The sequence below is a fragment of the Emydura macquarii genome, unplaced genomic scaffold (assembly GCF_026122565.2).
Source record: "Emydura macquarii macquarii isolate MOO-44397 ecotype Brisbane River unplaced genomic scaffold, CSIRO-AGI_Emac_v2 contig_2975, whole genome shotgun sequence".
NCBI lineage: Eukaryota > Metazoa > Chordata > Testudines > Chelidae > Emydura > Emydura macquarii.
In genome coordinates this window covers 2,010,273-2,037,923 of record NW_027133112.1, presented here as the reverse complement: position 1 = coordinate 2,037,923, position 27,651 = coordinate 2,010,273, and the positions used below count along the sequence as shown (strand labels likewise).

The window sequence follows — 27,651 nt, the reverse complement described above, 5'->3', positions numbered from 1 at the left end:
GAGACCCGAACATGATCAGTCATCTCTGAAGAGAGATGTTATAATTGGGGGAGAAAAGTTTTCAGACCTGAGTCCAACAGACCTGATTTATTTTCTAAATCTAAAATGTTCTCAGGAACAGTTAAGCATATTCAGGTCCTTTGTTCGTGTCCTTTAATTAGAATCTATCCATAGCAGAATATTTTAGCAGCAAACACTATGGCAGAATTGTGTGTACTTCCAAGGTGGCAAATTAGATTGATACAGTTCTATTGCAGATCAGCAGAGTTCAAGGTTGGGGTCTAGATACAGAAACACATATAGGTAGAGAAGTTTAAACGTAAATCATTCAGCCATGGGCACTGGACTGGAACCCAAGAGACCAGGTTTCTAATCACAGAACTACAGAAACATCTTACTGATTAACAATATTCTTCTACCTGTGCTCCTTTAATGCTGATTGGTTCTGTGCCTCAACTGTCAAATAATCCTTTGGATTAAGTATTTTGTATAACTAAATGAGGCAAATCTGTAACATTTGTAGATTTGGCTAGATTGTAGGGGAGACGATTTTTAAAGGCATTGAGTACACTATTATATACACCAATATCCTGTACGTTGCCCAAGACAATTGGTAATGTTTCTTATCTGTAAGTGGAAGAGGAAAATACCTGGCTTTGTGACGTCTCACACCTCAGTAGAGTGGCTGAATATGGTTTGTTGAAATCTTACTTCTGGCAGCTGGAGAAAGCATTAACTTTTTGATGGAGATGTGGGGAGATTTTTTTTTCCCATTCATTAACAATAGTTCTTTAGAAAGAGGTGCACTGTGAAGAAGGTGGCTTGCTGTCTTTGGGATTTCTTGCAATTCTCGTCACTGGATGGACAGAATGGCCTCCTTTTTGTGTGCGTGTGTGCGTGCGTGCGTTCGTTCCACTTCTTCCTTCCAACTAGGATGTCAGTCTGAGCTTTTTTTTTTTTATATTGAGACCTCAACTTTATGTGGCTTGTTTTCATAGTCTGACTTTCTGATACTGCATTGTTTATTAATAACTGAGAGCAGATCCCATCAGTATTGTTGGCGCACTGCTATCTGAGAGGTTATTTTTGTTACTTGGTTACTCCATAGTTTGTCCTCAACTAATTTTTTTCTTGCTTCTGTTCCAAGTGCCTCTCCAAAAGGGGGTAGTATCTCAAGGCTTGTTGTAGAGATTAGCATGAGCAATTTACTTTCTCTGAATTCTACCTTTCATGTGGTGTCCCGGTGCTTGACCTAGATGACCAACCTGGGGGAAATTGGTCTGTGCCATCATCTTGAAGGATTTGGAGGGTCTTTGTTCATCCATCCAGGAATAGCTAATTTTGGCGCAATCCTGATTCAGCTCATACAAGGATCTAGGATCATGCAGTCTTTGAACTGCATAGATAGATCCTAAACAAAGCCAAGAAGCTCTGACCCTGCCTGACACTTAGAAGCCAAACCATCTGGGAGCAAGTCTAAATACATGGTTAGGCGATGTCTTTTTGGCTCCCCTATCCCTCTCTGCCCCCATAAAAGGTATGGAAGCTCAAGGCATAAATCTCAGACTCACACATGCTTAAGTCACAGTGTATTGAGACGTACCCACATTGGGCTCATAGTTATCCTGCTCAGATGTGATTTCCAGTGTATGTGTCTGCTCTGGCTTAACTGAGCAGCTAAAAAGATCTTTACTAGAGCTACCTAGCAATATCCCTGTGAAATCCTTTCTCACCCAAAAGTTTGGATCAACTAATCTGCCAAGGATCTTGGCTGAATCCCTTAGTTTGGATGGTAGTCAGTCATCCATTCATATGTCAGGTGTGGCAAGCTCTAGAAAGGACTGGCTGAGCTGTAGTCAGATCCACCAGTGGGAAAAGGAACTAGAAGAAGGGGGACCCTGCAGCACCATTTTCTGTGGTATATGCCCTTCATTCCCTTCCTTTCTAGGAAGGATTCCCAGACTAGCCTCACTCATTGCTTCAGATTGCCCAAAGATCTTTGGCCATTTTATTTGTCATTCTCTTAGTCTTTTACTTGTGTAGACTTTTTAATATGGTGTTTGGTACTCCATGAAGATTGTTTTCACTTATGTTCATAGACATAGCCCTTCTGTGGTCACAAGTCAGGAAAAATGTGTTTGATTGATTGAATAATACCGTGGACTTAAAGTGGCCTGCAAGGCTCTTACTCTAGGGTCGTGGGGCTCCTGGAGCAGAGGAGTTGCCTCGATCGAGGGATGGGGGTGACTGAACAAGAATGCGAACAAGGCTTCAACTGAAGAAATATTGCTCATTTATTTATTCATTAGTAAAGAACAAAGTGCATAGATATAACTAATAAAAACACAAAACCAGAAAAAGATACAAAGGCCTAATATTCTACCATGCATGTATTCATTTCTTATAGTACACAGTTCTACTACTTACTGCCTCATGCTTACAGACAGATGGTCATTTGCAAACTATGTTTACAGACAGATGGTCGTTAGTAAACTCCTGGTTATCTTAAAGCAAGTGTACTCTCATACATTACCCAGAACGCGTTTTCTTCCAAGCCCCTTGGGCTGCGTTGACTCTAATAAGTATTAGCTGTCCCTTGGACGCTGCTGGTTCATAGAAGGGCTCAGTCCAGCTACTGAGGAATCTAGCGGGCGGCAGTCCAAAGTGCGACTGACTTTTGGGGTTTAAATACCCTCAATTTACTTGTTCAGCTTGCCACATCATGTGACATGTCATAGTGAACATGTTGGCACTTCCTGTTTTCACTCAGCCGGATGCGGTCAGCTCATCTGTTCTTATTTCTGCCCTCTATTTGTGCTGTGCTAGCCTCCAGACTGCCCTTATCAGGTCCTTCTGGCCCTTTTCCCAAGCTGTATACTTTACTATTTTATCTTAAAGCACAAACCCATTAATTATTCTTTTTATATTCTACGAATACATGCTCAGCTGTACATGCTTATGTCTGCTACTTCTGTAAGCCATGAGGTCTTGTATGTAGTCAGGCCCTGGTGCTTAGGCAACAGAATCTCTATTAACTTGATCTTTTGCATTCCTTCTTTGGTGGGCTAAATAAAAGTTTGAAATGTCATCCATATTAGCAGTTCATAGTCTTTCATGATGACAGTGAATAATCATTGGGGTAGGGTAAGAGAGCGCATGACTAGCCTGGTGGTTAGGATATTTTCCTAGGGTGTGGGAGACCCAAGTTCCTGCTTCAGTAACTATTTATACAGTTTCAACAGATGAGATTGAGAAAATCCCATACCAGAATATTCCATAGCCTAGGGCACTGTCCTGCAGTGTGCGAGACCTAAATTCAATCCCACATCATGCAGAAGGGGAAACTGAACCTGAGTCTCCCACATCCCAGGTGAGTTCCCTAACCACTAGGCTAAAGCTTGTAAGGGAGATTCCACCACCACCTCCGTTCCTTTTTTAATCTAGTTCTCCTTTTCTTTTGTCAAGTATGCCTGAAATTGAAACAAAATGTTTCATTTTGACCCAACTTTTTTGACTCCGGATCACCAAAAATTTTAGTTTTGGGTGTGACACAAAACAAAACTTCGGATTTTATTTTATTTTTTTGAATTGCTAGTGAACCAAAAAGTCCTTTATTCACCGAGCTGGACCTTTGACATTAACCTAATCCTAAATATCATCATGGTAACTCTTTCTTATCACTTCCAGCCTCACTCTGAACCTGTAAAGCAGGTTAAACAAAGGCTACGGCTACACTGATGGTGGCAAAGTCTCCACCGTCAGATTGATTTCTCTGGATCGACTGAGTGGTCAGTGAAGACCTGCTCAGTCGATCCAGAAATCGATGTACTAAGATCACCTTCACAAGTGGTGTAGTGCTGCGTCGATGGGAATGTGGTTCCCGTTGGCACAGTGCAGTGAAGACGGTGCGCTGAAGAGGAGCAGAGAAGTCGACGGGAGTTACACAGGTTTTTTGCATAGCTTGCATAACTCCCGTTGGCTGCTGCCGAATCTTGGAGTTACACTTAGACCCTGTCTACATTTATGTGGCCAGGAGGGCAGAGTCTTATGTCTTGTTTTTCAGGATCATTACTTAGTCTTTCAAAGTACCAAAGTGGTCAAAAGAGAAGCACTTTATCCAAGATACTTTCATCCTTCCAGGTAGTGTTGCAAGTGCTTTCCCTTTCTTCATTTTTAGCTTCAGAAATGGAGATTTCATGTGCTAGATACAAGAAGGACTTCATACATACTTTGAAAGAACCTTTTAAGTAGGGGAGATCAGATCTTTTGGGATGCCTATTTTTGGTATTGGTATTGCAGTAGCACCTAGAAACCCCAGCCAAAATCAGAGCCCTATACATAGTAAAAGACTTCCTGCCTTAAAGAGTTTATAATCTAAATAGAGAAATCTGGTAAAGGGTGAGAGAGAGGAAGTAGTGGTATTCCTACTCTGCAACTGGAGAACTCTGACATAATGAGACTGTGACTTGCTGAAGATCACACAGAGCCAGGAATTGAACATATGTCAAGTAGTCTGTTTGGTGCTTTAGCACAAGACCATTTTCCTTAAAAAGGATTCATATGGTCCTAAAGTCTTTGGGACTTGGTGAGTGAAGACGTTATTGAAGTTTCCTGTTTAGTCCCTGTCAAAGAGAATACCGGAATAAGAGGGTCTCCCATTGGGAGTTAACTGGTATAAATATAAGTTTTTAAATTCACACCTTATCTTAAACCAGTATAACTTTTCCATGCAGACAAGCTATTAGCATGAAAGTTTTGTGCTTTTTCAGTCACAGGATTCTGTATACTGTTGTCCCTTAAATTCTTGTCTAACTTCATGTCAACAATGTGTCTATTTCTGTTGTTGAGAATTGTTTAGTTCTCACTGTATGGACTGGCATATGTGGAATTTGGGTTGCTAGAGTATTACTGGATTCTGCTTCCCTGAAGTGTAGATGGCACCTGATAACTCAGAGGGAACATTCTTTTAGGCATGTGTGTGTATATATGGGCTGGATATGATGGTGATAGGTCACTCAACACCCTCAAGAAAGCTGGAGATATCCATGAAGCATTTTTGTGATCAACGTATGGTTGAGATTCTGGACAGGGCCAACAAGTAGGTCCAGTACCAAAAACAGAGACTTACGGCTAGAGGAGAGGCAAGAGGAAAGGCTGAGGCAGGTTGCACAGCTTGAGGACAGAGTTTCAGTGCGGGAGCAGGCACTTGCTTCACAGTTCCTGGAATAGAAATGTGGCTAAGGGAGGAGGTCAGAGCTCAGCAGAGAAAACAGTTTGAGCTACTGATATCAGTAATGGCTGCAAGAGTACTGACTCCTGCTGCATCACCCACACCACAGCCTGAGATCCCTAGGCAGTACCCTGGGATTCACTCCAGAAAAAGTATGGAGAACTCCATGGCTGGAGGCCCCATGAGCGGCTGAGCAGGGCAACTTAAACTAGTGCAATCCTCCATATTAACCCATTTCCCATGGATGTCTCCATTCCCCTCTGCCAGGTGTGCAGCAAACAGGGAAAGGAGAAAAGGGGGTAGAGGACATGCAGTGGTAAGGGGTTTCTGCCTTGTTCATGCACTTTTTTTCCTCCCCTGTTTGGTTCTGTTATTGGTTTGTTGGGAATGGTAAGGTCAGCTGGCCTGACTGGCAGTGGGCCAGTTTTGTATTTTTCCAAGACATGTTTATAAATAACTTTCCTGATGATGCAGAAAGCTTTGCGCCTCCCTCCTCCCCCCAATCAGTACATCGTATCATACAATGTGATTTTAAAATAACACAGGTAAACACATGATCAGGCACAACTAGGAATTAGTAAGCAAACACCATTCCTTTATATCGTTAGGTACATCAATCTTCACTTCAGTCACATTCTTATATGAATCTATACTGTGAATCATACCCCATACCAATATTTCATAAGAGGTCATGTCATTCATAAGCACATTGCATGGCAGTCAAGCCCCCACCCCTCTCTAAGCGCTGAACCCCCACCCTGAATCAATAAGTCCCATCCCCAGTCCCCCAAAAGGACATTCATAAAGTCCATGAGGTGGGAGCACAAAGTCTCCCTGAGTTCTGTTGCCTGAGTGCGTACAGCTTCAGCTATGTATGCAGCACTTTCTGCTTGAGTGTAGTGGTTCAGTGGCCCTTCTCTGTCATAGGTCCCCCTGGCTTCACAAAGATTGTGAAGAGCATAGCAAGCCACAGTAATGTGAACAGCATTGATGATACTGGCATCCAGATGGGTCTGTAGACATCTCCAACAGGATTTCAGTCTGCCAAAAGCACTTTCAGTAACCATTCTGCACCTGCTGAGACAGTAATTAAACAGTCTTTTGCCAGGGTTTCTGAAATCATGGTACAGTTTCATAAGCCAAGGCAAAAGGGGGTGTGTGGAGGTCCCCAGAATAATGGTGGGGACAGTAACTCTGTTTATGACCATGTTACTTGATGGGAGTAGTCCCAACCTGTCCACGAATGTAAACTCCCATTCAGCACAAAACCCTGGCATCATGAACTTTCCCAGTGCAACCCACGTTGACATTCATAAATCGACCTCTGTGGTCCATGAGGGATTGCATAACAATAGAGTGGTGTCCCTTTGCAGTTTATGTGCTCATGCTCCTTGAGAAGGGTGAACTAAGGCATACGAGTTCCATCAACGGCTCCAGTGCAGGTTGGAAACCCCATTCTCTCAAAAGTAATTACTTCCTGAATATCTTTTAAACCACGTTTCTGATTGCCTCAGAAACCTCTGCCACAATTTTACCCACAATCGACTTCTTGGCCCCAAACTGGTTGGCAATGGACCTGTAGCAGTCTAGGGTAGCCGGTTTCCAGAGGGTTATAGCAACTGGTTTTTGGACTGATATGAGTGGCCTCGTGTGTCTTTATGCTGAAGGGTGGGGGCAAGCTGTCCACAAAGCTCCAGAAATGTAGCTTTCTTCAGGTGAAAGTTCTGAACCCACTGTTGGTCATCCCAGGTCTGCATGAAGATGTGATTCTCCCCCAGCCTGTGCTTGTGGTCCTGCGCCGGTCTACATAGGGGGCACTAGTGGCTATACCAAATGTCATGAGCAGCATTAGCCTGTTAGAATCTGCCATGCTTGGGTACTCTGCTGCTGCCACTGTCTCCTCCTCCTGCTCTGTCATCAGTTCTGTCAGGTGCTTTTGGTGGGTCAGAAAATGCGGCTGAAATATCCACCAGCATCTCGCAGAAGTTCTGTCAGTTTCTGACACAGGAGTGAAAGCGTAAGCAAGAGAAGTTCTTCAAAAGGCATCTCCTTGATGTTGCTGGCTCCAGTAGCTTGGAGTGCACAGACTAAAATGACAGCTTGGCAGGATGTGTTGGCAGGCTGTTCAAACTTTCTCTGACATGCATGATGGGACAGTCAAGCTCTCCCACAGTGCACCACTGTTGGGACTAGAGCAGCCATATTTTAGGAGGGTATTTGAGATTCTAGTATATGGCTGATTTGACTTGGGTCTATGTGCTTCAGTGTAGACCTCAGAGACCCAGGTTCGAGCCTGGGTTAGAAAAACCTTAATGTCAGATTACCAATCCCTGTAAATCCTCAAACCGTGGATTCTGTAACCCAGGGTCATCTTGAATCCCATTAATCCTGGGTTTACACTGTGGGGTAGACATACCCTGAGGCACTTTCTTGAAAATGTAATCTTAGTGTAACAACTACAAGATTATATTATGCTTGTTTTGATGATTCATAATGTCTTGGTTTTTAAAACATACGTTGCACTTTTGAATTTGAAATTCAAATGTGTTAGGTTCAATGTGTGGAAAGAGAGAATTTGGGGGACGGTTACATCGTGGAGGAGCGACTGAGTTGATGAGTGTGGTGGGTAGGAAGATGGCACTTACACTAGCAGAGGAATGTGGTAGTGTGAGCGGGGCAGTAAGAGGTCAAAGCAAATGTTGATTGGCAAAATGTAAAGAATGTCCAAACTTCAATTAGCTCTTGGTGGGCTCCTGCTTAAAATGGCAGCGGGGGATGGCAGACTGCTGACTTGCTCTCTTTGGGTGTTGAAAGCTGAAATTTGTGTAGACAAACTTGTTATAAAAAGTTGCCTTGATTATTTTGTATTAATAGCATGAAGTGCTAATAGAAATAGTGAACTTTGTATTTTTATATAATACTTATATATTTCTATCCCCTACATAAGAGATGTTGGAAGAAACTCAACTGAATGTTAACCTGCAAAATTAGTTTTATACTACTGACTACTTTGGATTGTTGCATCTCTTTTCTTTTTTCTTTTATTAGCAAAACCAAATAGGAAGTTGACATTCCTATACCTGGCTAACGATGTCATTCAGAACAGCAAAAGAAAAGGACCAGAATTTACAAAAGACTTTGCACCAGTTATAGTCGAGGCCTTTAAGCATGTTTCAAGGTACAGTGAACTGTAATGTGGGCATTATTGTCATATTAAATATTTAGTTTAAAATATGTTATGCAAACAAAAAAGCCTATGCGAGGCCTTTTCCTTCCAGAACACTTACTTTTTTTGTTCTGCCAGGCTCAGTAGCCCTCATGCGCCTTAATTAAAGAAAACACCCAATCCTAGATCTGGAATCTAATTTTCTTTTCAATTTCTTCCCTGCACCTCTTAGTTTAAAAGCTCCTTTGATCTTTCATAAAAGTAAATTTTTTTTAGCATATGGCTTGATCAGAGTAGAGTTTATTTGCATGATGATCATCCTTTCACCTTGGAATACTGTTGGTTGTGTTTGTCTTTTGTGTTAGGTTGAGGGTAAATGTTTTTTTATTCACTCAAGTTGTTGTATGCTACAATAATTCTATATTCCTTAATGATACCAGTCTATCATATGATTTCTTTGGGTGCTATCCACCTATTAGCACTTTAACTAGAAAGAATATTTGTAGATGAATCTTTAGCATCTTCTCATGTCTTGGATGGAAGATGATACAGGACTGCTTTGTTTAGTACTGGGTTGGACTTCTACCATTTTTATTGATGATTTTACTATTTTCCCCACAGTGAGACTGATGAGAGTTGTAAGAAACACCTTGGTCGAGTGCTCTCTATTTGGGAAGAAAGGTCTGTTTATGAAAATGATGTATTAGAACAACTTAGGCAAGCTTTGTGTAAGTATTTTGTGTGCATGTGTGTGTGTTTGCCTACTGATATAAATGTATTGTTTCCTGAACTGATTTTTAGATCTCTTTTGATATTTAGATGGTGACAGAAAGGCCAGGAAGCGCACGTTTGAACAGATAAAAGTTGAGGAAAATAACTGTTCAGCACAAAGTTCTCCAAGTGACCCTCCACAGGTAGAAGTCTCTTGTGTTTATAAACTTTTATCATTTCATAAGGTTTGGGATATGTTAAAAAAAATACAAAACCCTTCAGTTACTGAGTAGTACTGAACCAACTCTGCATTGTAATGAGTCCCCTTTTAAGGGTCAAATCAACACTCAAAGCTAGAAAGTTGAATAAAGGTGGCTTTATGCCACCTTTATTCTTCCTCAATCCTTGGATTAGCCTGAGCAAATCAGCCCCTGGTGTAACATGGGGCAGCCCCAGTGCTGCTGTCAGGTATGCTGGCTTCAGTGGCCCCCCATAGGATAGGACTGCTGGGCAGTCCAGCTCTACTGCAGGCTCTTCCTTACATCAGAGGGGTTCATAGGTATGAAGTGAGTTACACCAGATTTATGCTTGCAAAGGATTCTGCCATGCTGATGGAATCTTTATTGGTTTCTTTGGAGCTGGTATAAGGTCTTTGTGGGTCTCCGATGATGTAAAGGAACCTTAGTGGGACAGAGAGACGGCCTTAAGGTGTTATCTATAAGTAAATCTCTAAATTTTGAGGAGTGGGGAAGGATCAGTTGAACATCTAGAAGAGTTATGGTTCCTTTAATTTCTATTTTACTACACTCATTACAACAATCTGTTGTGTACTTTTCACTGTCAGGGTTTCTGAAATATCTCTCTTAGTTACAATAGTTCTATATTGTGGCTACAAATTATATCAGTTCCTTAGTTTTTTATAATTTTAGCAAATTTAACACTTGTTTTAAAACATTTAAAAATGTTTATATTTCAAATACCAAAACTGTTTGGCTTTCAAGGTTAATAGTGAAGAGGTGAACCTATTAGGATAGGATTATTTTAAATGTAAAATATTGATAATATAATTGTGTCAAATTATGATCCATTACAGTATAATAGTTAATACAATTTATTTTATTCTGCATGCAGGGACTTTCATCATTTTACATACTTGTCACTGTGGTGTGCTCATGGCTTTTTGTTATATCACACTCCTCTTTCCAAAAAGTTTTTAATTACAACTGGAGATGCCAGAACAGTAAAGTCTTTTATTTTAGAACAGGACTTGTGTGGTCATCAAAATTTAGTTCATCCAATTGCAGCAAATAATTTAGTTTTACTACTTTTGATTTAAGTTTAACTTCATGAATGTGTTACCATTGAAATTCTACTCATGATTGCTGTGCTTTTATGATATGATGTGCCTACCAGGAAAAGTTAAGCAAGAAGTAATTGAATATGTTACACTTCATTTCAGCAATTTAAAAGTACATGGTAAAAATGAAGAATAGCCCCAATAGTCATTAACCATAAACCTTGTACTTCATATTTAAAATTTGTCCTATTGCAAGAATTTAAAGGAAAATGAGACCCTTTTTAGCAGTAGGATCCATCGTAAAATTTGGAACATTGCATGGGGAGTTAAAATTGTTACGTTGGCAATTTAACCTCGGGTGGGGGAGGAAGACATTCATATGCGGACCTTGGCAAAGTGATTTTTAGACTGATATTGTCAAATCACATCCCATAAACTCATTGTGAATTGTCACTGACATTATTTTGTATCAAGATTTGATGACTAAATCAGTTCTAAGGCTGTGTGCTTTTTCAGACTACAGATCTCATTAGAGCATTACAAGAACTAGAAAATGCAGCCTCTGGGGATGCAGCAGTTCATCAGAGGATAGCGTCATTGCCTGTAGAGGTCCAAGATGTGTCGTTACTAGACAGAATAACAGGTGAGAGATGGGGATATAACTGAAATGTTAGCATGAGAGAGCCTGACAAGATTTTGTAATGTGTTGCTATACTTGTTTTTTTTTCCTTTGCTTGTCTTTTAGATAAGGAATCTGGAGAGCAGCTTTCCAAGATGGTAGATGATGCTTGTATGTTACTGGCGGATTACAATGGCAGGTTGGCGGCTGAAATAGATGATAGAAAACAATTAACTCGAATGTTATCAGACTTTCTGCGATGTCAAAAAGAAGTCCTTGCAGAAAAAGAGCATAAGTTAGAAGTGCGTAACATTTTGTTCTGTTAGTCCACGTCCGTCATTAAATTAATTTTGCTGTGTTATAAATGTTTAGTTGGTTTAAAGTTTCTCTCAAAGATAAATATTAAATAGATTCCCACTTCTAGGTCTTTGCTTCTAGCTTATGACTAACAGGAATTCCCTAGCTTCAGAATTCTAAAAGTATTAAACCACTTCCACATTAGATGGTATGTGTTCATGTTGAGGGTAAGTTCTCCCCTCTGTAGCTAGCTCAGTTCTTTTTTACCTCACACACTGAAAATGCTCTTTTGGTTATTGTTATAAGCTTGGTTTCCACTAAAAAGCTTTATTGGTATAGGTATTTCAGTTGGGTTGTTAAAAATCATACCCGTGACTGGCATAGCTATACCAACAAAAGCCCTAGTGTAGCTGCAGCTATGTTGACAGGTGATCCTACATTGAAAGAAAAACTCCTGTTGTAGTCTTCAGGGGTAGCTTTAACTAAGCTTTGTTTCTAGTTTTTCTATTGTTTCTTTATTTTTTATTTTATTTTTAGAGCTTTTTATTCCTGGTTTTCTTTAGGGGGGCTTACCTAAATTTAACAAAGCTTTCTTACCTATATTGTCCAAACAAAACTTAACTCTTCACCCAACTAAGATTTTTCTTCTTTTGTTTGTTGTTCTGAAATAATCTTTCATTATTGCTTGAATTTTTTAAGGTATTCATTGCTGTAGTACTGAATTACTACATTACATAGTTTAATGGTTTATCATAATTTCAAATAAGGAGCCATGTTCTCCTCCCATCCCTCAGAAGTGCATGCTCTTAGAAAAAATGTCTAGAATTGTCCAACTGCTTTGAAGTGCTCCAGCTGCCTATGAGATGTTTTAAGGTGGATCATGAGTTACCTGATTGTGTGATCTACATCCAAGTGTTCTCGCAAGCGCTCTGGTCCCAGAGTGACCTTTGTTGGACTGACCAGAAGCTTGCATTAAGTCCAGCAAGTTAACATGAAATATTACAAAGCATACATTTTTAAGTTCTTCAGAATCTATTACAGCTGTCAAAACTTCCAGTGCTACCTACTTTGACACAAGGTCCAATAAAATAGGCCATACAGTTTTTCTTCAGCACCTCCCATGAAGCCAAGTACCCACTTTGGTACCTTGAGTGAGTTGCGATTTTGATGCGGTTAGAGGATCTGCATACTTCCTCAAAGGTGCTCCATGCCTTTCTCTCAATGCAGGTCAAGGTCTGCATCTGGAGAGGCCACTCAATTCCAAAAGTTAGCCATGTCTGTCTTAGACTTCTGACTTTGACTGAGTTAGACTTTTTGTTACTCAGTCCCTTAAGAATGGGGGCGGATGAGTCAGACCCATGGGTCCTGTCCAAAACTTAAGTTGTCCAGCCTGATGACTCTCTTGGGGTTTGACTTTGGCTTTTAGTGATGTATGGCCTGTAATTCCTGGCCATCTGAAACTGTCTCGAAGGCTAGTATCTCTTCCCCATATATTAAGACACTTGATGTACTTGCCATCTGGGAATGATTGTCTCAGCTAGAAGAGGTCACTCTGCATCTGATGAATGCTTGTGCATATAGCAAGACATACATTGAGTATGTGTCCAATTTTTTTATATTGGAACAGTGCTACCAATTCATTCCTGCTTTCTAGGCTGCTGTCAGAATAGCATGATTTATAAAAATACCTAACTATTGCAAGAAGTTAGGAGAATAAGAAGATAGGAGTAAATATTTTCCCCAGTTTAGATGATTGACTTATGGAGGATGGTTCGTGGAAGAAATGAAAGAATTTGGCTTTAAGGGATGTTGGGAGCATAGAGACCTTGTTTGACACAGCTTGTATTAGTTTGCATTGTTTTGGACTTACAAGGGGGGAATGGGGTAGGATTTAACAAAAGGCTGGTTATCAAGAACCAAGTTGGATTTTATAGCTCCAGTAGTATTCATGGTATCCATGACACACTTTCATTTGAGAGGAACCTTCGTATATGTTGAAGGATCAGTGAACAAAAAATACCGTCATCCAAATTTGGGGACAAACACTCATCATGCTGCTGTTGTGAGATTTGGTGGGATCTTAAAACACATTTCTTGCATTACTACTTTATCTGACATCTAACTACTGCAGTTAGGCCATGCTTCTATATAATAGACTCTAGTGATCAGAGAGTGATAAGTAGTTCTTTCATATGGACATCCCAGAGAGACTCGCCACACCCTTTAAATAGTCAGTGATTTGCTGCACTAGAAAATGCATTTGGACTACAGCTATGAATAGGTATCTTTGTTTTGTTGGGAAATAACTTGGCTACCAGAAGGAATGGGAAGAAGCATACGAAGGTCTTGACCAAACTTAGACAGAGTTTAACAGTCTTCATAGATAACGGTGGTTGATTTCGTTAGATTGTAAGTCTTGCCACATTTGATCACACAGAACCAGGGAATTTCTGCATCCCAATCTAAGGTCTCCTGTCATCATGGCTCCTGACAAAGTAAAGCTTGGGTAGCTGTGTTAAGTCATTGTAGTTACTCAGGAGTCTACCTGAGCCTTTAACTTTAAATGCAAATAATATTTGGTTTGGTGTGAAGCAGTTCACCAGGATCTTCTGCCATGCAAAATACCTTCTTGAATTATAGACTGAGTTTGCAAGTTTATACACTGTTCTATTTTTCTTTATAGGCAAGTAGGAGGTAGCCCACTTTTTGTTTGTTTGCTGTAATAATCTGTTTCATGATAAATTAATTCTTCTTTAAAGACCCTGGTTTCACAAGATATTAAGTTTGTAAAGACTTTTTGAGCCACTGACTATATATAAACTCAAACTTCTTAAGGAAGAAATTATGGGCAAAGATTTTTTTTAAAATAGCAGTTTAAAGTTAGGCTCCTAAAATCGTAATTCAAACACTTAAGAAGCCTGATTTTCAAAAGTGATCACCACCCAACATTCTCTTACTGATTTCAGTGGGAGCTGTTACATGCTAAGCAATCCTTAAAAATAACCAAGCAACATATTTAAGTGCCTAAGTATACATTTAAGTGATAGATCAAGATGTTTTCAAGAGAACTTATACATATGACTAGCTGATTGAATTTCTTCTTGTTCCTTAGTATTCTCAGATGCCAAAGTGTAGTTAAACATGCATGTTATCTGTAGCCAGCTTTGTTCCTGTTAGAGCTTTGTGATGCAGCTACACAGAATTGTGGCATACACTTACAGATCACTGTTGCTTGGACTCAGCCTTGCCTCTTGAGTTTAGATTTGTCATAACAGTGTAAAAGGACTGGTTTCCAAGCTCAAATAAATATGTAAGTTTGAGCTGTTTCTAGAACTGGGTTTGTTTGGATTTTACCCTTCAAATTTAAGATATTTTTGGTACTGTCACCATTGTGATTGTTTGAAATTTGACAGTTGCAATTCGCCTTTTGTAGCCAGTTATTGCTACTGCATAGTCTTTTGATTAAAAATCCTGAAGCTTGTAGTCTTTAGAAGGGGATAATTTATAAAAATATAAAGTAAAAACTTACCTATCTCTTCCTTACAGAAAGTACATTTATAACATTACCTTCCTTGCAGAGTTTTGGGGTGTTACATTTTATATAGTATCGACCTGATTGCTTTCAAAAGGATTTGACATGTAAAAACGGTTAAGGGGTTCTATTCTCAGCACGAATAGGTGCATGCCATCTGCTGCTGAGGTGGTTTAATAGCATTAGAATTTGAAAGACTAGGGAATTCCTGCCAGCCATAAACTGGAGTATAGATTTAAATATATGGATCTCTTATCCTCTGAAGAGAATTACAGGTAAGTTTCTTTCACTGAAAAATAATATAGCCTTGTTTTGCATGAGTATATCTACCTTTTCTAAATAAAATGGGATTTATAATCGGTATTTCTCTAAATTAATTCTTTAAGATCAAGGTACAATATGCATCAAAATTAAAACTTGATAAATGAATTTTGGCAACTGGTAAGTTTTATCTTTGGTCATGTGTATTTGCATCAAAAGCTAACCCAGCTGTTTGCTAAGGTGACTGTCATAACACCACTGTGGGTAAGTAGTGTCATTTATAGTTTTAAGTATGATTTCTTTAACATCTATCTAGCTTCTGTTGCAGGTGGTGGATATGGACGTATTTCCTAATGATGTCACCATCCATTAGTACACACATCCTGCTAAAAATAAATATCAAAATCAAAATCCTGTATTGTCTCTTGTTTTTGAAAATTTAAAAGATATTTCTTTAGTAACTGCTTATATCAAAACATGCTCTTTACCTTTTCACTGATACCTTTCATTGTCTCACAAGCAAAACCTCTGAAGCAGAAGATAAGTGTTCATTATTCTTCCTGGAGATTAGAAGCTTCAAGTTTTAATCTCCTAAAATGAAATTTGCACCAGCTGTGAGACTAGCACTCGCATTCACAATAAATTCAACATCTTAAAGCCCTTGGTTTTGTTAAAATCACTTAGAATGTGGAACCCTTAACCCAGACAAGTCAACAATTTGACTTATCATGAAGTTGTCACTTCAGCAAAAAAGCAATGAAAGTAATGCTGTGGGGTGTTTTTTTTGTTTTACTGCCAATAACTTGATGGGCATGTTAGGTTACATCCCAATGGGATGTGATACAACTTGCAGCATGTGTCCTTCACAGGTATGATAGGGAATTTTTCCCCTTTCTATTCTACCTATGTTTTACACTTGGTGTTTTGATAGCACAGACATGAAGTAGTTCAAGGCCCTACCCTGATTCCTCTTAAAACAAACATGATTTCTTTCTCTCCCCTCCTTGATTGAATCTTCTAAATAGCGTTCTCCCCACACACTCTTTTAGAAATTGACAGTTGCACACTGTTTAACATATTTATAGCAGTTATTGAAGTCCTGAAACGTATAGAGGGTTAATATTAAAAAGTGACTGGTACTCTTTCTATATATCTAGAATGGAGTAAATTAAATCTTCTCCCTTGCAGAAGTATTCTGCAGGAAGTCGTTTTGCAGAACAGTCAGAACACTAGTGTGACTATTTTTCCCCCCAAGAAACATATCTTCATTTGAAAAACTAACACAGGATGAGATACAGGTTAATCTGCTGACTTCATTCAGTGCAGCTTGACCTCAACCATATTTTCTGGTTGTGCATAGTATAACGTTATACACAAGTTATAAACAATTTTTAGTAGCATTGTGGTTAAATTCTAGAAAATCTGTTGAACAGTATTTTTATCAAATGGATATTGGTGTTCCTGCAAGCAAATCCATGATGAGGCTGTGGGTGGGCGAAAGGTATTCTTGCTGTAGCATTTTTCACATGATCACAACTGGCAAAAAGCAAAGCAAAACAAAACAATCTTTCAAATTGAATGTGCAAGAGACAGTGAAGCTCTTACTGGATTCTAAATGGAAAAAGCTTGGCAAAAATAAAAAAATGACAAGCTTCATTGTCCAAATTTACAAACCATTGCTTTCAGATGTTTGCAGAGTAAATGTCTCTCATACATTTTTACTTCTGCTCTGAATCTTTTAGTTTGGTGTGGTAATACATTAATGAGAAACTCTGATATTGCTAGTAGTCATTGCATACTAAATGCTCTAGTTTCACTAACTTATAATAGCATGAGTACTACCTCCTTGAATTTGGGAAGGCTAACAGAATGTTCCTGCTTTCTAATAATGGAGGAATAAATCAACAACAAAAAGTTAAAATCGCCTTTGAACAGCTATTTCATAAATCCTGTAGCAGCCCATTTTAGCTGGTACCTCTTTTTAAAAAAATCAGCTCACCTTAACCTTAAGATTAGTTTAGTATTCTGTCATTGTCTTGTCCCATTAGAATACGGGCTCGTAAGAGGTGGTCATTTGTTTTATAAGAGGCCCTTGTGTAAGGAAGATGTCTAAAGTGATTACCCAAAAGCATGTGAGTAGCCTTGGAACATCATGCCATATATAGACAGCCTTGTCTACACTACAAAATTGCCTGAGTCATGAAACAGTTCATAGTAATTTTTGTACTGCTTCAGATAGCATAGCTGTGCCATATGGCATGAATGTTACGTAACGGTTCTGAAAACACTTTTTGAAAAACCTTAAGTTTCAACAATTGTTTTTAAATATTAACTGATAATGTTTTCAAGAATTGGTCACAAACTACTTCCAAATCACTGCCTACCATGTAGTGTAGATAGCGCTATTATGCTATTACATGTGTGTGCATTTGTGCAAGTGCCTCTGTAGTCAACTGTTTTCTTTCACATAGGCAAATTTGTGTATAAACCGATAAGTCTAAAATTTTAGTGTGTGGTGAGGATTGATGTGCAAACTGACCCATAGTAGGACTGAACTAGCAAAACAGTTGTTTGCGAAGACCTGTTCATTATAAGGTCTTTTATTCAGCTGTTTTTACTGATTCAGGAATACCATGATTTTTCTCACCCCACCCATGAATCTTTACAAGCTAGCATAGTATTGTTTGGCTGCCTGAAGCTTAGGTGTGTGGTTCAGGGCCAGTGAAGGTTTTCCTTTTTTGCCTGTCCCCACAGACTACAAAATGATATGGTGGCAAAATTGAGATCTCAATAGAGAAGATTGGATTTGAGGAATTAAAAGAGAATTAAATGTGGAAGTCCTAGGTAGTCAGTGAATCCATAATAGCAGTTTTTGAGTATTCTCTTTTTTTAAAGAATTCATACTCAAATATGTATAGGTTATAGATTAAACCCAATTACCAACAACGGGGACTATTGTGTAAATAGGCATTTTCCTTCTTTAAAATGAGTATTTTTAGAATAGTTCTTCACCCCTTGTTTATGGATCTCAAACTTCTAGTTCATGGTAGCCTTTGAGTTCTCTGTAGTGCTTGCATTAAAGAGAACTTTCTTATCACAAAATGGCAGTTGTGTGTGCCTTGTAGGGAGGCATAATATATATGACTTCAGTCATCAGTTCCTCCTTCGCTAATTAAGAGCGAGTAGCGATGTAATCCTTGAACTGCTTGTTTTTCCTTTAGTAGGAAAGTGAATTATTTGTATAGTCTGCTGGTTTTAAAGATGTTATTTCAAATTGAGACTCAAATCACTAAATTAAGAGCTTCTTTCTTTTTGAGAAGCATGACTTTTGGGCTCCTGATTTTTAATCGCTTTCATCTAGTTCGAGGCATTCAGGTTATTCTTCTCTTGCATTAGACAGGTAATTGGTTTTATGGTCAGGGCCAGCTGAGTATTCCAGCATTTTATATATCTGTCCTGATTATATTCATAAAATACCTCTGCACAAGGACTCCCGTTTTTAATCCTGATCTGTCTCATGGACAGGCATGTCTGTTACCTTGACGTCTGTGCCCTTTAGAAGCTTTTAATAAATAATTTAAGATCAACTTGTTTTTAAACAAGACTTCTCTTCCCAAAAGGATATTCTTCACTGCCTCATTCATTTGGATTTTATGGGGAAGCAGCCAAGCATCTAATGGCACTTTAAAATGTATACTATCAGTGAAATTGTGCCACCTTTTGAAAGAGAGTGATCCATAAGTGATTTGTACTAGCTTATTACTAGTTGGTCAGTTTCCGGTGCAGAACTTTCATAGCTCCAATTTGTCTGGGTTTGAAATAAGATTATAATAAAAGTAACACTAAAAATCTTATGATCCTTAAGGTGGCAAGGAGTACTTGCCTCTATGTACATACAGCATAATTTCCTTCCATACAGAACTCAAGTGAGTTCAGGTTTTTTGTAACTGTGAGCTCAATGTAATAGTTATACTGTGGTTTTTTTCTGTTTGTATCAGCTGTAGCAGTTATGGAATCAAACTCTGTATTTCACTTCCGTATTCTGAGCCAGAACAGAATTCTTCCGTGCTAGTAGCTACACAGCTAGTGCTTCTGCCTTGTTGATAGGACAGATTTATTTTGGTTGGTAAACTGCATTAAGACCTGGAAGATATATTGGGCACAGACCTAGCTCAGTCATTTCATCACTTTTCTGACCGTCTGTGCATTTGAAATATGCCAAGAATTCATGTGTTCAAAGCCTCCAGCCTGAACTATTGAAATCTTCTCTACCTGGGTCTGGATACAAAATTTGTGAGAAAATTCCATAATGCAGAGGCCTATCTGTTGAGCTAAAAAAAGAATATACATTTTTTTCCACTACAGGGAATTTTTTAGTTCTTTAAAAGTGAATTGTTCTCTTTTTTTTTTGTGCTCCTTTACAGTAATGGCTGCATTTAATTTTTTTAAACAAATTTTACCTTTTTCACTGGAAAGATCAGGTCCTGACTTTCCACTTCTTCCTTGGAAGACTTCAGTATTGTTTTCTGAAGGACAAGATTGAAACTAGACGTTCAGTTCTCCAAACCCTAGAGAAGGATGGTCCAATGATTAGGGCATTGGCCTTGAACTCAGGAGACGCAGGTTTAATTCAGTGCTCTATTATAGTCATCTTGTATGACGTTGGGCAAACTACTTATGTTCTGTGCCTCAGTTCCTCATCTGGAACATGAGGATAGTAGTACTTCTGTCTGACTGGTTGTTGAGGAGAAGTAGGTAGTCATCATCAAATAGGTCAATAGGGTTACTCAGTTGTTAGAATCCAACAGCAATAGGTTTCTTATCAAGACTTAACAATCTATAACACTTTCTCCTCATGCTTGTATCATGCTTTTAAAATCTATTAATCACTTATTTACCCTGTATAAACAACTTATTGAACCTTTGCACAGGCATGAAGCATGACCAATAAGCATATTAAAATGACTGAGTTCCTCAGATACTGTGATAATATGGGCCATAAGTACATAAAACTCTCAACTGATGACTGAAACCTAGTCTAACTCATTTTCATCCTTTTGTGATTTCCCCATCCAAGACTTCCAGCAAAAAGATCTGATATTTCTAATATTTAAGGGGGGGGAATGAAGCCATCTTTACAATGGAAGGATGGGCTGGTGCCTAAAAGATAGGATTTGAATGCTCATAGACATGCGTTTCAATCCTGGCTTTGGCATAATTATTCATTGAGAGCTCTGGCAGGTCATTGTGCTTTCGGAAGGTATGTCTGTATTGCAGCTAAGGGGTGTGATTGCAACTGAATAGACAAACTGAAGCTAGCTTTAATAGCAGGCTGCCTTGGATATTGGAGCAGAGAATGCATGCTTCGGGGCAGGCTAGCTGCCTGAGTGAGTGCCCCACGTTCCAGGTGGGCTTGTGTAGCATGTGCTGGTGTGACTTTACTGGTCCAGTACCTGAATTAGCTGGGTTAAAGCTAGCTCAGGTATGTCTATTCAAGCTGCAGTCACACATGTGATTGCAATATAGACATACCATCAACCTCATTCTTCTCTCTCAAACAAGAATAAATCTACTGCAGTGGCCCATGAGCCAAAAGTGGCTTGCAGAATCTTTCAGAGTGGCCCATGGCTCCTCTCACTGGCTGCAGAAGGGAGCCACTGCCTAGGGACCCAGGTGGAGTGAACAGTTTCCCTGCTGCAGCCAGGGCGATGGGAGATCCTCCTCGCTGAACTCCTTCTCTCTGGCTGCCGCTGGATACTGGTGGCCCTTCAGGGTTGGCTCTCGAGCCAAAAAGGTTGAGAACCACTGCTCTATCGTAGTTAATTATCATTGGTAAAACATTAGAATTCTTAGATGGATGGTGAAAAGTATTGCCAGAAAAGGATATAGGGTAAAACTCCACAATTTTATTTGTAGTTCATTATTTAAAGAAACCTTTAGCTGATAAAATTTGACTTTACAATTATCTGTAGTTACATCTCTGAACTTTTACATTGTGGCTTGAATATAACCTTTATGAAAAGTACTTTAGTGTATTTTAAATAGGTTCACATTCCTCCATCATCTGCACTAGATTGAGTGCTTGTATTTAATATGTTTAAAGGTACCTTAGTAATAAGGAACTAAATGAGAGCATTGGTCTGTTATGTATATCTGAGACCTGCTACTGCTTTGTGGTGAGGCTTTTAAACAGTTTATTCCTGGCTGCTGCAAGCCAAAAGTTTGAGACCACTAAACTAAAGTGAGGTGGATCTATATCATACATCTTCAGAAGAACAACATTTGCAGGTATGTAATGTAATGGATTCTTTTTGTATATGCCTTGAAAACTGAAGTGAAGGGACATTGCAAACTTCAGTGACAGCCCCCCTTTTTTTTTTTTCTTGGAAGGAATAGCAGTATGAGGACTTTTTTGGCTGACATCATTCACTTGCACTGGTTAGTCAAAATAAACAGCACAAACTGAGTTGAGAGAAAATGGGAAACTATTTAGAACATTAAATTAATCTAAAAAGCATAATTTACAATAACTAGAAAATGATTCTCACATGCTGTTAAGATCGCTATCACTTTGAGAAAACAGTTCACTCATTCATAAAGACAACATTACATGTGAGGATGCTAATTTTAAATTGAGAGAGGTCTGCATCTAGAACCTAATTCATTTTTAAAGTGTAGTTCTAGTCGGAAAAGTGATGTTAAAAATGGTGCTTTCTTCAGTAGATTTGCTCTCTTTTAGTGATATCTGATAACTAATGAAAAAGGCCTCATTTCAGAGGTACTGAGAACCTGCAACTACTGATGTCAGTGGGATCCATCTGTGATTACTACCTTAAAACGAGGCCACACATTTTTGTCTTTTCACCTTTGCAGAAACAAGACTGCTCCTGTTGAGTAAGCTGGAATTTTTTTCTGTTATGTACATCAATAGAATTGTTAATGACTGTCCAATTTCAGTCACTTGTGCAACCAGTCTTCTACAAATTGGCAGTAATAAGAACTTTAAATGACAACTTCCCTTCACTTTCTCTCCCAATTAAAATTTATTTTTGTTATACCAGTATGACTGGAAAGGCCATAGGATTTTATAGGTGTAATAGATGGTTTAATTTGAGAATCCATTCAGTTGCAAAATGTAACTATGGGTGGTCTTATACTGCCCTACTTTAATGATACTACATGAGCCAGAAAGAACATAACTTTTGTTGGTAGGGTTACTTCACAGGAGCAGGAAGTGAACAATTTTTTTTCAAATGTTCTAAAAACTTCTGGGAAGAGATCAAACCTGGAAAACTTCAGTTCAGAATTTGAAAGTTGCCATATGAGCATGTCAAAAGATGGAATGGGAATTTTTGCCACTATAGTGGTTTCTGGTGCTTCAATAACCATAGGAAAATTAGTATATGTTCTTTGGTTGAGAGAGATACTGTTTTAAACATCTCTTCAGTTAGTGCCTTTCTCTTGGACTGCCACTCAAAAGATTACACTTAAAAGGTTTTTTTCTTGCAACCCATAAGGCTTAAAAACATTTTAAGTAGAAACTAAGATTATGTAGAACTTTTATAGGGCCACCAAAAAGTTAGTAAACATTGAGCTGTCACAGGTGTACAATCTGACCTATGCATGTAGTTAGACTATTGACATTATTTTGGGCACACTAGAATTTAATGCACCAGAAAACACAGCATATATGATGTGTGAACTGGATGCTTGGAAGGGCTTAGCAGAGAGCCTCATAGATATACTAGCCCTTCCAGTGACAGTTAAAACTTGGGGGGAGGGGATGGCTAGACTGTTTTGCTTTTGCTTTACCCTCTTTTGCCTTTGTGTCATTGAAAGATGTCAGGCTGGTTTAATAACTTTTCTTTTGCTTCAGCTATCCAGTTCCAATGTAGTGTAGTGTACACGTGAAACTAGTGTTAATAGGGCATACAAAATACAATTTTCACATAGAATCTAGATACGTGCATAATCAGTTAACTGCATCACTGCATTTGTACAATGATAATAGGCTGCCAAAGCCTTGCTAAGCCCTTCCTTCCCTTCCCCTCTCCTTCATTCCCTCTTTCTTCTCCCAGTGTCCTCCAGTTCCTGGAGGAAGGTGTATTTGTAATGCATATTTTGTCATTTTGACAGTTATACTCAAATGCTTCAGCAAACACTTTTCCTTCTCTTTTAAGAGACTTGATGCAAATTTAAGATTAACAAATTAAATGTACGTGGATCAGGAAACAGAAAAAGTTAATGAATGAATCTTAGGTATGTTGTTTAGTATATACTGTAAGGAATATTTAATAGCACATTACATGTACAATTTGGATAAATATTATTGTAAACATTGTCTTCATGTGTTTAAAATTTCACCTTTAATACTGTTAACCTGAGTGCAAAAACTAGTTTAAGTGACAACATAATCTATGTAATCCAGTGAAGAAATCAAAAATTACATTTTCTGCTTAGTCATGTTTTAAAAAACCAAATTCTCTTGCTCCACGTTAGAATGTAGATGGGGGAGGTAATGAAGATGCATCATGAAAGGAAATGTGATGATTAGTATTATCAAAAATTAACAAATTTAACCTCTCTTGGACTACTGCTAAAAGCAAATTCTGGAGCTAATGAACTCTGTGCTAAACAGTTAAAATTACTGGGACTATTTGCAGAAGGCTTCCATATGTTCTCAATTTAGCTACAGCGATGGCTGTCTCTAAATATAACGAAACCATGCAGGACTTTGTAAATAAACACCACTTTGAAGATGCTGTCAGCACTAGCTGAAGTTGTATGTGAGAAAGATAACTCAAGGTAGAGCATTGCAATAATCTAATCAAAATGACACATTCATGGAGAAGTAGTACAAGAATTCCAGCGGAGAGAAGATGCAATCCCTTTCTGAACTACCAGTATGGAAAATAGAAACTTTTCTCATGGATGTCCTGGTGTTAGGAGGAGCCTACACAAAAAACTGACGGTATATCCTCACTTGAGGGAGCTGATGTAACTTGTCATAGCTGAAGGATGCGTCTCTCCAGCTCACTACTATGAGCTCTGTTTTAGCTGGACTGATCTTAAGATCTAGATCACAGAACCATGGCATCTTCCATCTGCAAGGAAAAGCATATTTACAAGAATGGGCAAGCTAAATATTGGAATGGGTTGCAATGCTGTTCATTACCTCTGCATCTTGAAATGCATCAAAAAGACCAGTGGCAAATTAGAAATAATGGACTTCTGTGCCTGTGTGCATGCTTGTGCGGATGAGCAGCTATCCAATATTAGCAGCTGGGTGTGCTGTAAGGTTTGAAGGGGGGAATGAGCTACTTGAGTATAACTTCACTATTGCTGCCATGACCTAGAGCTGAGTCATCAATACCTCATGGTCAGTGGTATCAAAAAGATTATTGGCTGATCCAGCAGTAACCATGGACATGTGAATATTGTCCTAGAAGAGACTCAGTACAAACTATTCAGTATCCACACCTGTATCCAGATTGAAAGGAGTTGAAATCCCAAAATATTCAGATGGTGTCACAGCTGCTTTAAAGCAACCTAATGCTCCCTCTCCCTGTTAATTAAAAGTCAAAGATTATTACTTAAGCCTATTTCTAAAAATTGCATGTTGGGCTGGCACCTAGTCCTTCTAAACTGAAGTGTTTTCAACAAGAAGACTTCCAAACAGATCTAGACCCTCAGTGAGATCAACTAAGCTGAAACAGAAGACTTTCCATATGTAAATCTACCTCAGAAATAGGCAGTTCATTTCAAATACTGTCCTTTCCCCCAAATGGTTTGGTTGGTTGAGATTTCCTGGAAATTCTGATGGAACCAAAGAAGATGTGGATGTGAAAACATGAAATCTGAAATTCTGTCCTATGGCTAATTGAGTAACTTCTTCACTCACTGGTGCTTTAGCCTCCTGTATTCTCCCTTGCAGGTTGTGTGTGTGTCTAGGTGACCAAAGAGGAGAGTGGAAAAAGAGAGAGAGAATATAAGGAGTTATAGTAATGACAAGTGTGGAGAAAGGATGGCTATGCTTTACAAGACCTTCACATATGCTGTGATATTCCCTTAGACTCAATTAGGTTACCTATTGGTTGGTGGTGAACCAATGGAAGAAGTCCTTTGGCCATAAAGAAGAGCACTAGCCTCTGTTTGGAGGAGGTAATGTGCTAGCCAAGACAAGGATGTAGTCTTATTTTTACTGTCCAGCACTCCAAAATCTTCAATTGCATTCCAAAAGTAAGAGCCAGAGTATATACATCTGTATGTGTTCAGCCAAAAACCACATGGGACAGCTCCCCTAATAGTAATAGCAATTAAATTCTAAGTTAATATATGTTGTGTGGTTGTCCGTAAGGACATTTGTCACCATCCACAAAGTTTAGGGAACTCTAGCATTATGGCACGTGAGCTTGAGCATCTCAGTCAGGGAATGAAAATTACAATGTGGTGGCCTGTGTATATTCTACTGGGAATTGCACACTAGGGCTGTGTTTATACTGATGGTGGCAAATTTGCCTCTGCCATATTGATCTTTCTGGATCAATTTGAACGGTCAGCGAGACCCGCTCAATTGATCAGGAAGTCGACTGAGTAAGTCCACCCCCTCAAGTAGCGTAGCGCTGAGCCTCAGCGCAATGTAAACAGCGCGCAGAAGGGAAGCAGAACAATCGACATGAGTTACACAAACTATGCAGAGTAGTTTGCGTTAACTCCCGTCGACTGCTGCTGAATCACGTGGTAAGTGTGAACTAGCCTTAAGTGGATGCACTCAACCATGTTCCATTTTCCAATTTCAGTCTGTCAGAAGTAGCCAATGAAAATATACAATCAAAGATAATTAGCCATATATCCACCAGTTAAGCCATACCCTTGTGAAAAATCTTGGGTACTCTTTTCCCTAATTTAAAAAAAAATCTTTTAAATCTAGATCCCTTTAGAGCTCTTGCTCTAGAATTTCAAACCATGATAATGGTGTAAACCCTAAGGCTATATTGGCATTAGCAATTTTAGATATTTTTCAGTGATGCTAGCAATGTGGGAGTGATGGAGTGGAGTGTTAGTGCACAGTGTACAGTGCCTTCAAGCATTTGTACCATTGTGCCATCTAATCTAGTGCAGGGACAGTTTAGATAATATGGTGGTGAAATCATGGTGCTATACTCCCTCCATTGCTAGTGCCTCTAGTATTGTAGCTATGAGACAGTCCCCTAAAATTGCTAGCCCAGAGACCGTAATATGTTGAGCTGTTTGCATTGTTTGTTCAGCTTTACCACATCCTTGCATCTTCCCTGTGACAGAGGAACTCTTAATGTTTGCTGTGAAAATATCCTCAAGTTGAACAGGATTTGGAATCGTACAGTACATGATATTAATGCAAAAGTAACTATACCTTTTTTCCCCTTTATGATATAATTGCCTGAGAGGTGGCTGAGGCATAAAATACTTTACACACAGCTCCTTTCCAGTACTAGTTCTAATGGAAAAAATGGTAGCATTGTTACAGGCCATGAGCTGTTTCACACCAATGTATGCTTTTGTTAATCTTCCTAGGATTCCTTCCTGTTATAGGCAGAGAGTGTCCCCCTTTTCTGTCAGTGTGCTCCTCTTGTGCAGTTCCTTCAGCAGTGTCAAATTCCATTGTTTGATAGTTTTAAATTTGCTTCCTTGCATGGGGTGATGTTTTGGGTTTTTGGGTTTTTTTTCTCCAACACTAAAATGAAATGGAGTAGTTTGAAAAACTATTTTTAGCTTCCCTGACTGGCAAATAAAATTTTAGTAGCTTGATTTTTCTCTTTTTATATTCAGTTTAAAAAATGTAATTGCTGGAAGTGAAGGATTTGTAGGCTGAATCCCAGCTGCGTGCTATACTTTTTATGAGAATGAATGACTGCAAAGAAAAATAAGATGCAGCTTCTCAGCATTAAACTTAACTGACCATCAACCTCTGGTCAGATATACTGCTTGGGTGCTTCCTGTGGACCAGAGTAACCCACCTTCACAAGCCCTGTTACCCACAAATAGTTGCCACATCTGAACCCAAACCACTGTCCTTAATCACAGATTACTGCCCTCTATCACATCAATTTTTGTGTTGAGAAATTGAATATTGAGGGCAGATCCCCATCCATTTAGGCTTGTCTGCTGCTTTGCTGAAGTTAATTTGGGGATGTAGAAATGGGAAAATACAACCTTCCTTTTAAACCTGTAGCTGAATTTAGAGTGGGGGAACGGCTGGTGGGAGAACACGGTTACAGAAAACTTATTATATATTTGAAAAAAGGCCCAAACTATTTGAAGTGTCTCCAGTGAGACTTAGATTAGATTATGGCCTAAATGCCTAATGCACAGAAATCATTGTAACTGTGTCACCCTAAAGACTGTCTAAAATGATTGTTTCCTGTGACTATCCAGTGGAATATACATGGAGTTTGGGCTGCTTAGTTCCAGGCTGATAGCTGAACCATGGTGTGAAGGCTTTGCTGCCCCAAAGTTTGTTGTGGGGTGTGGAAGTTAAATGGGGCACTAGCTGCCTTAG

The 27,651-nt window shown here is 39.0% G+C and overlaps 1 protein-coding gene across 8 annotated transcripts in view; it reads left to right on the top strand.

The window, feature by feature from the left end:
• RPRD1A (regulation of nuclear pre-mRNA domain containing 1A) overlaps positions 1 to 27,651 on the top strand; it is a 65,148-nt gene that overhangs the window by 5,259 nt on the left and 32,238 nt on the right. For 6 of the 8 annotated variants that reach the window (XR_010924177.1, XR_010924175.1, XM_067569978.1 and 3 more), the window contains exons 2-6: positions 8,279 to 8,408; positions 9,018 to 9,124; positions 9,216 to 9,310; positions 10,921 to 11,047; positions 11,150 to 11,325. Coding sequence is in view for 6 of the 8 variants with exons in the window: in XM_067569978.1 (XP_067426079.1) it covers positions 8,279 to 8,408; positions 9,018 to 9,124; positions 9,216 to 9,310; positions 10,921 to 11,047; positions 11,150 to 11,325 (635 nt within the window). In the remaining 2 variants the exon portion in view is untranslated. Of the gene's footprint in view, positions 1 to 8,278; positions 8,409 to 9,017; positions 9,125 to 9,215; positions 9,311 to 10,920; positions 11,048 to 11,149; positions 11,326 to 15,429; positions 16,260 to 27,651 lie in introns of those variants that run through there. The other 2 variants (XM_067569980.1, XM_067569979.1) reach the window with 2 other exon arrangements.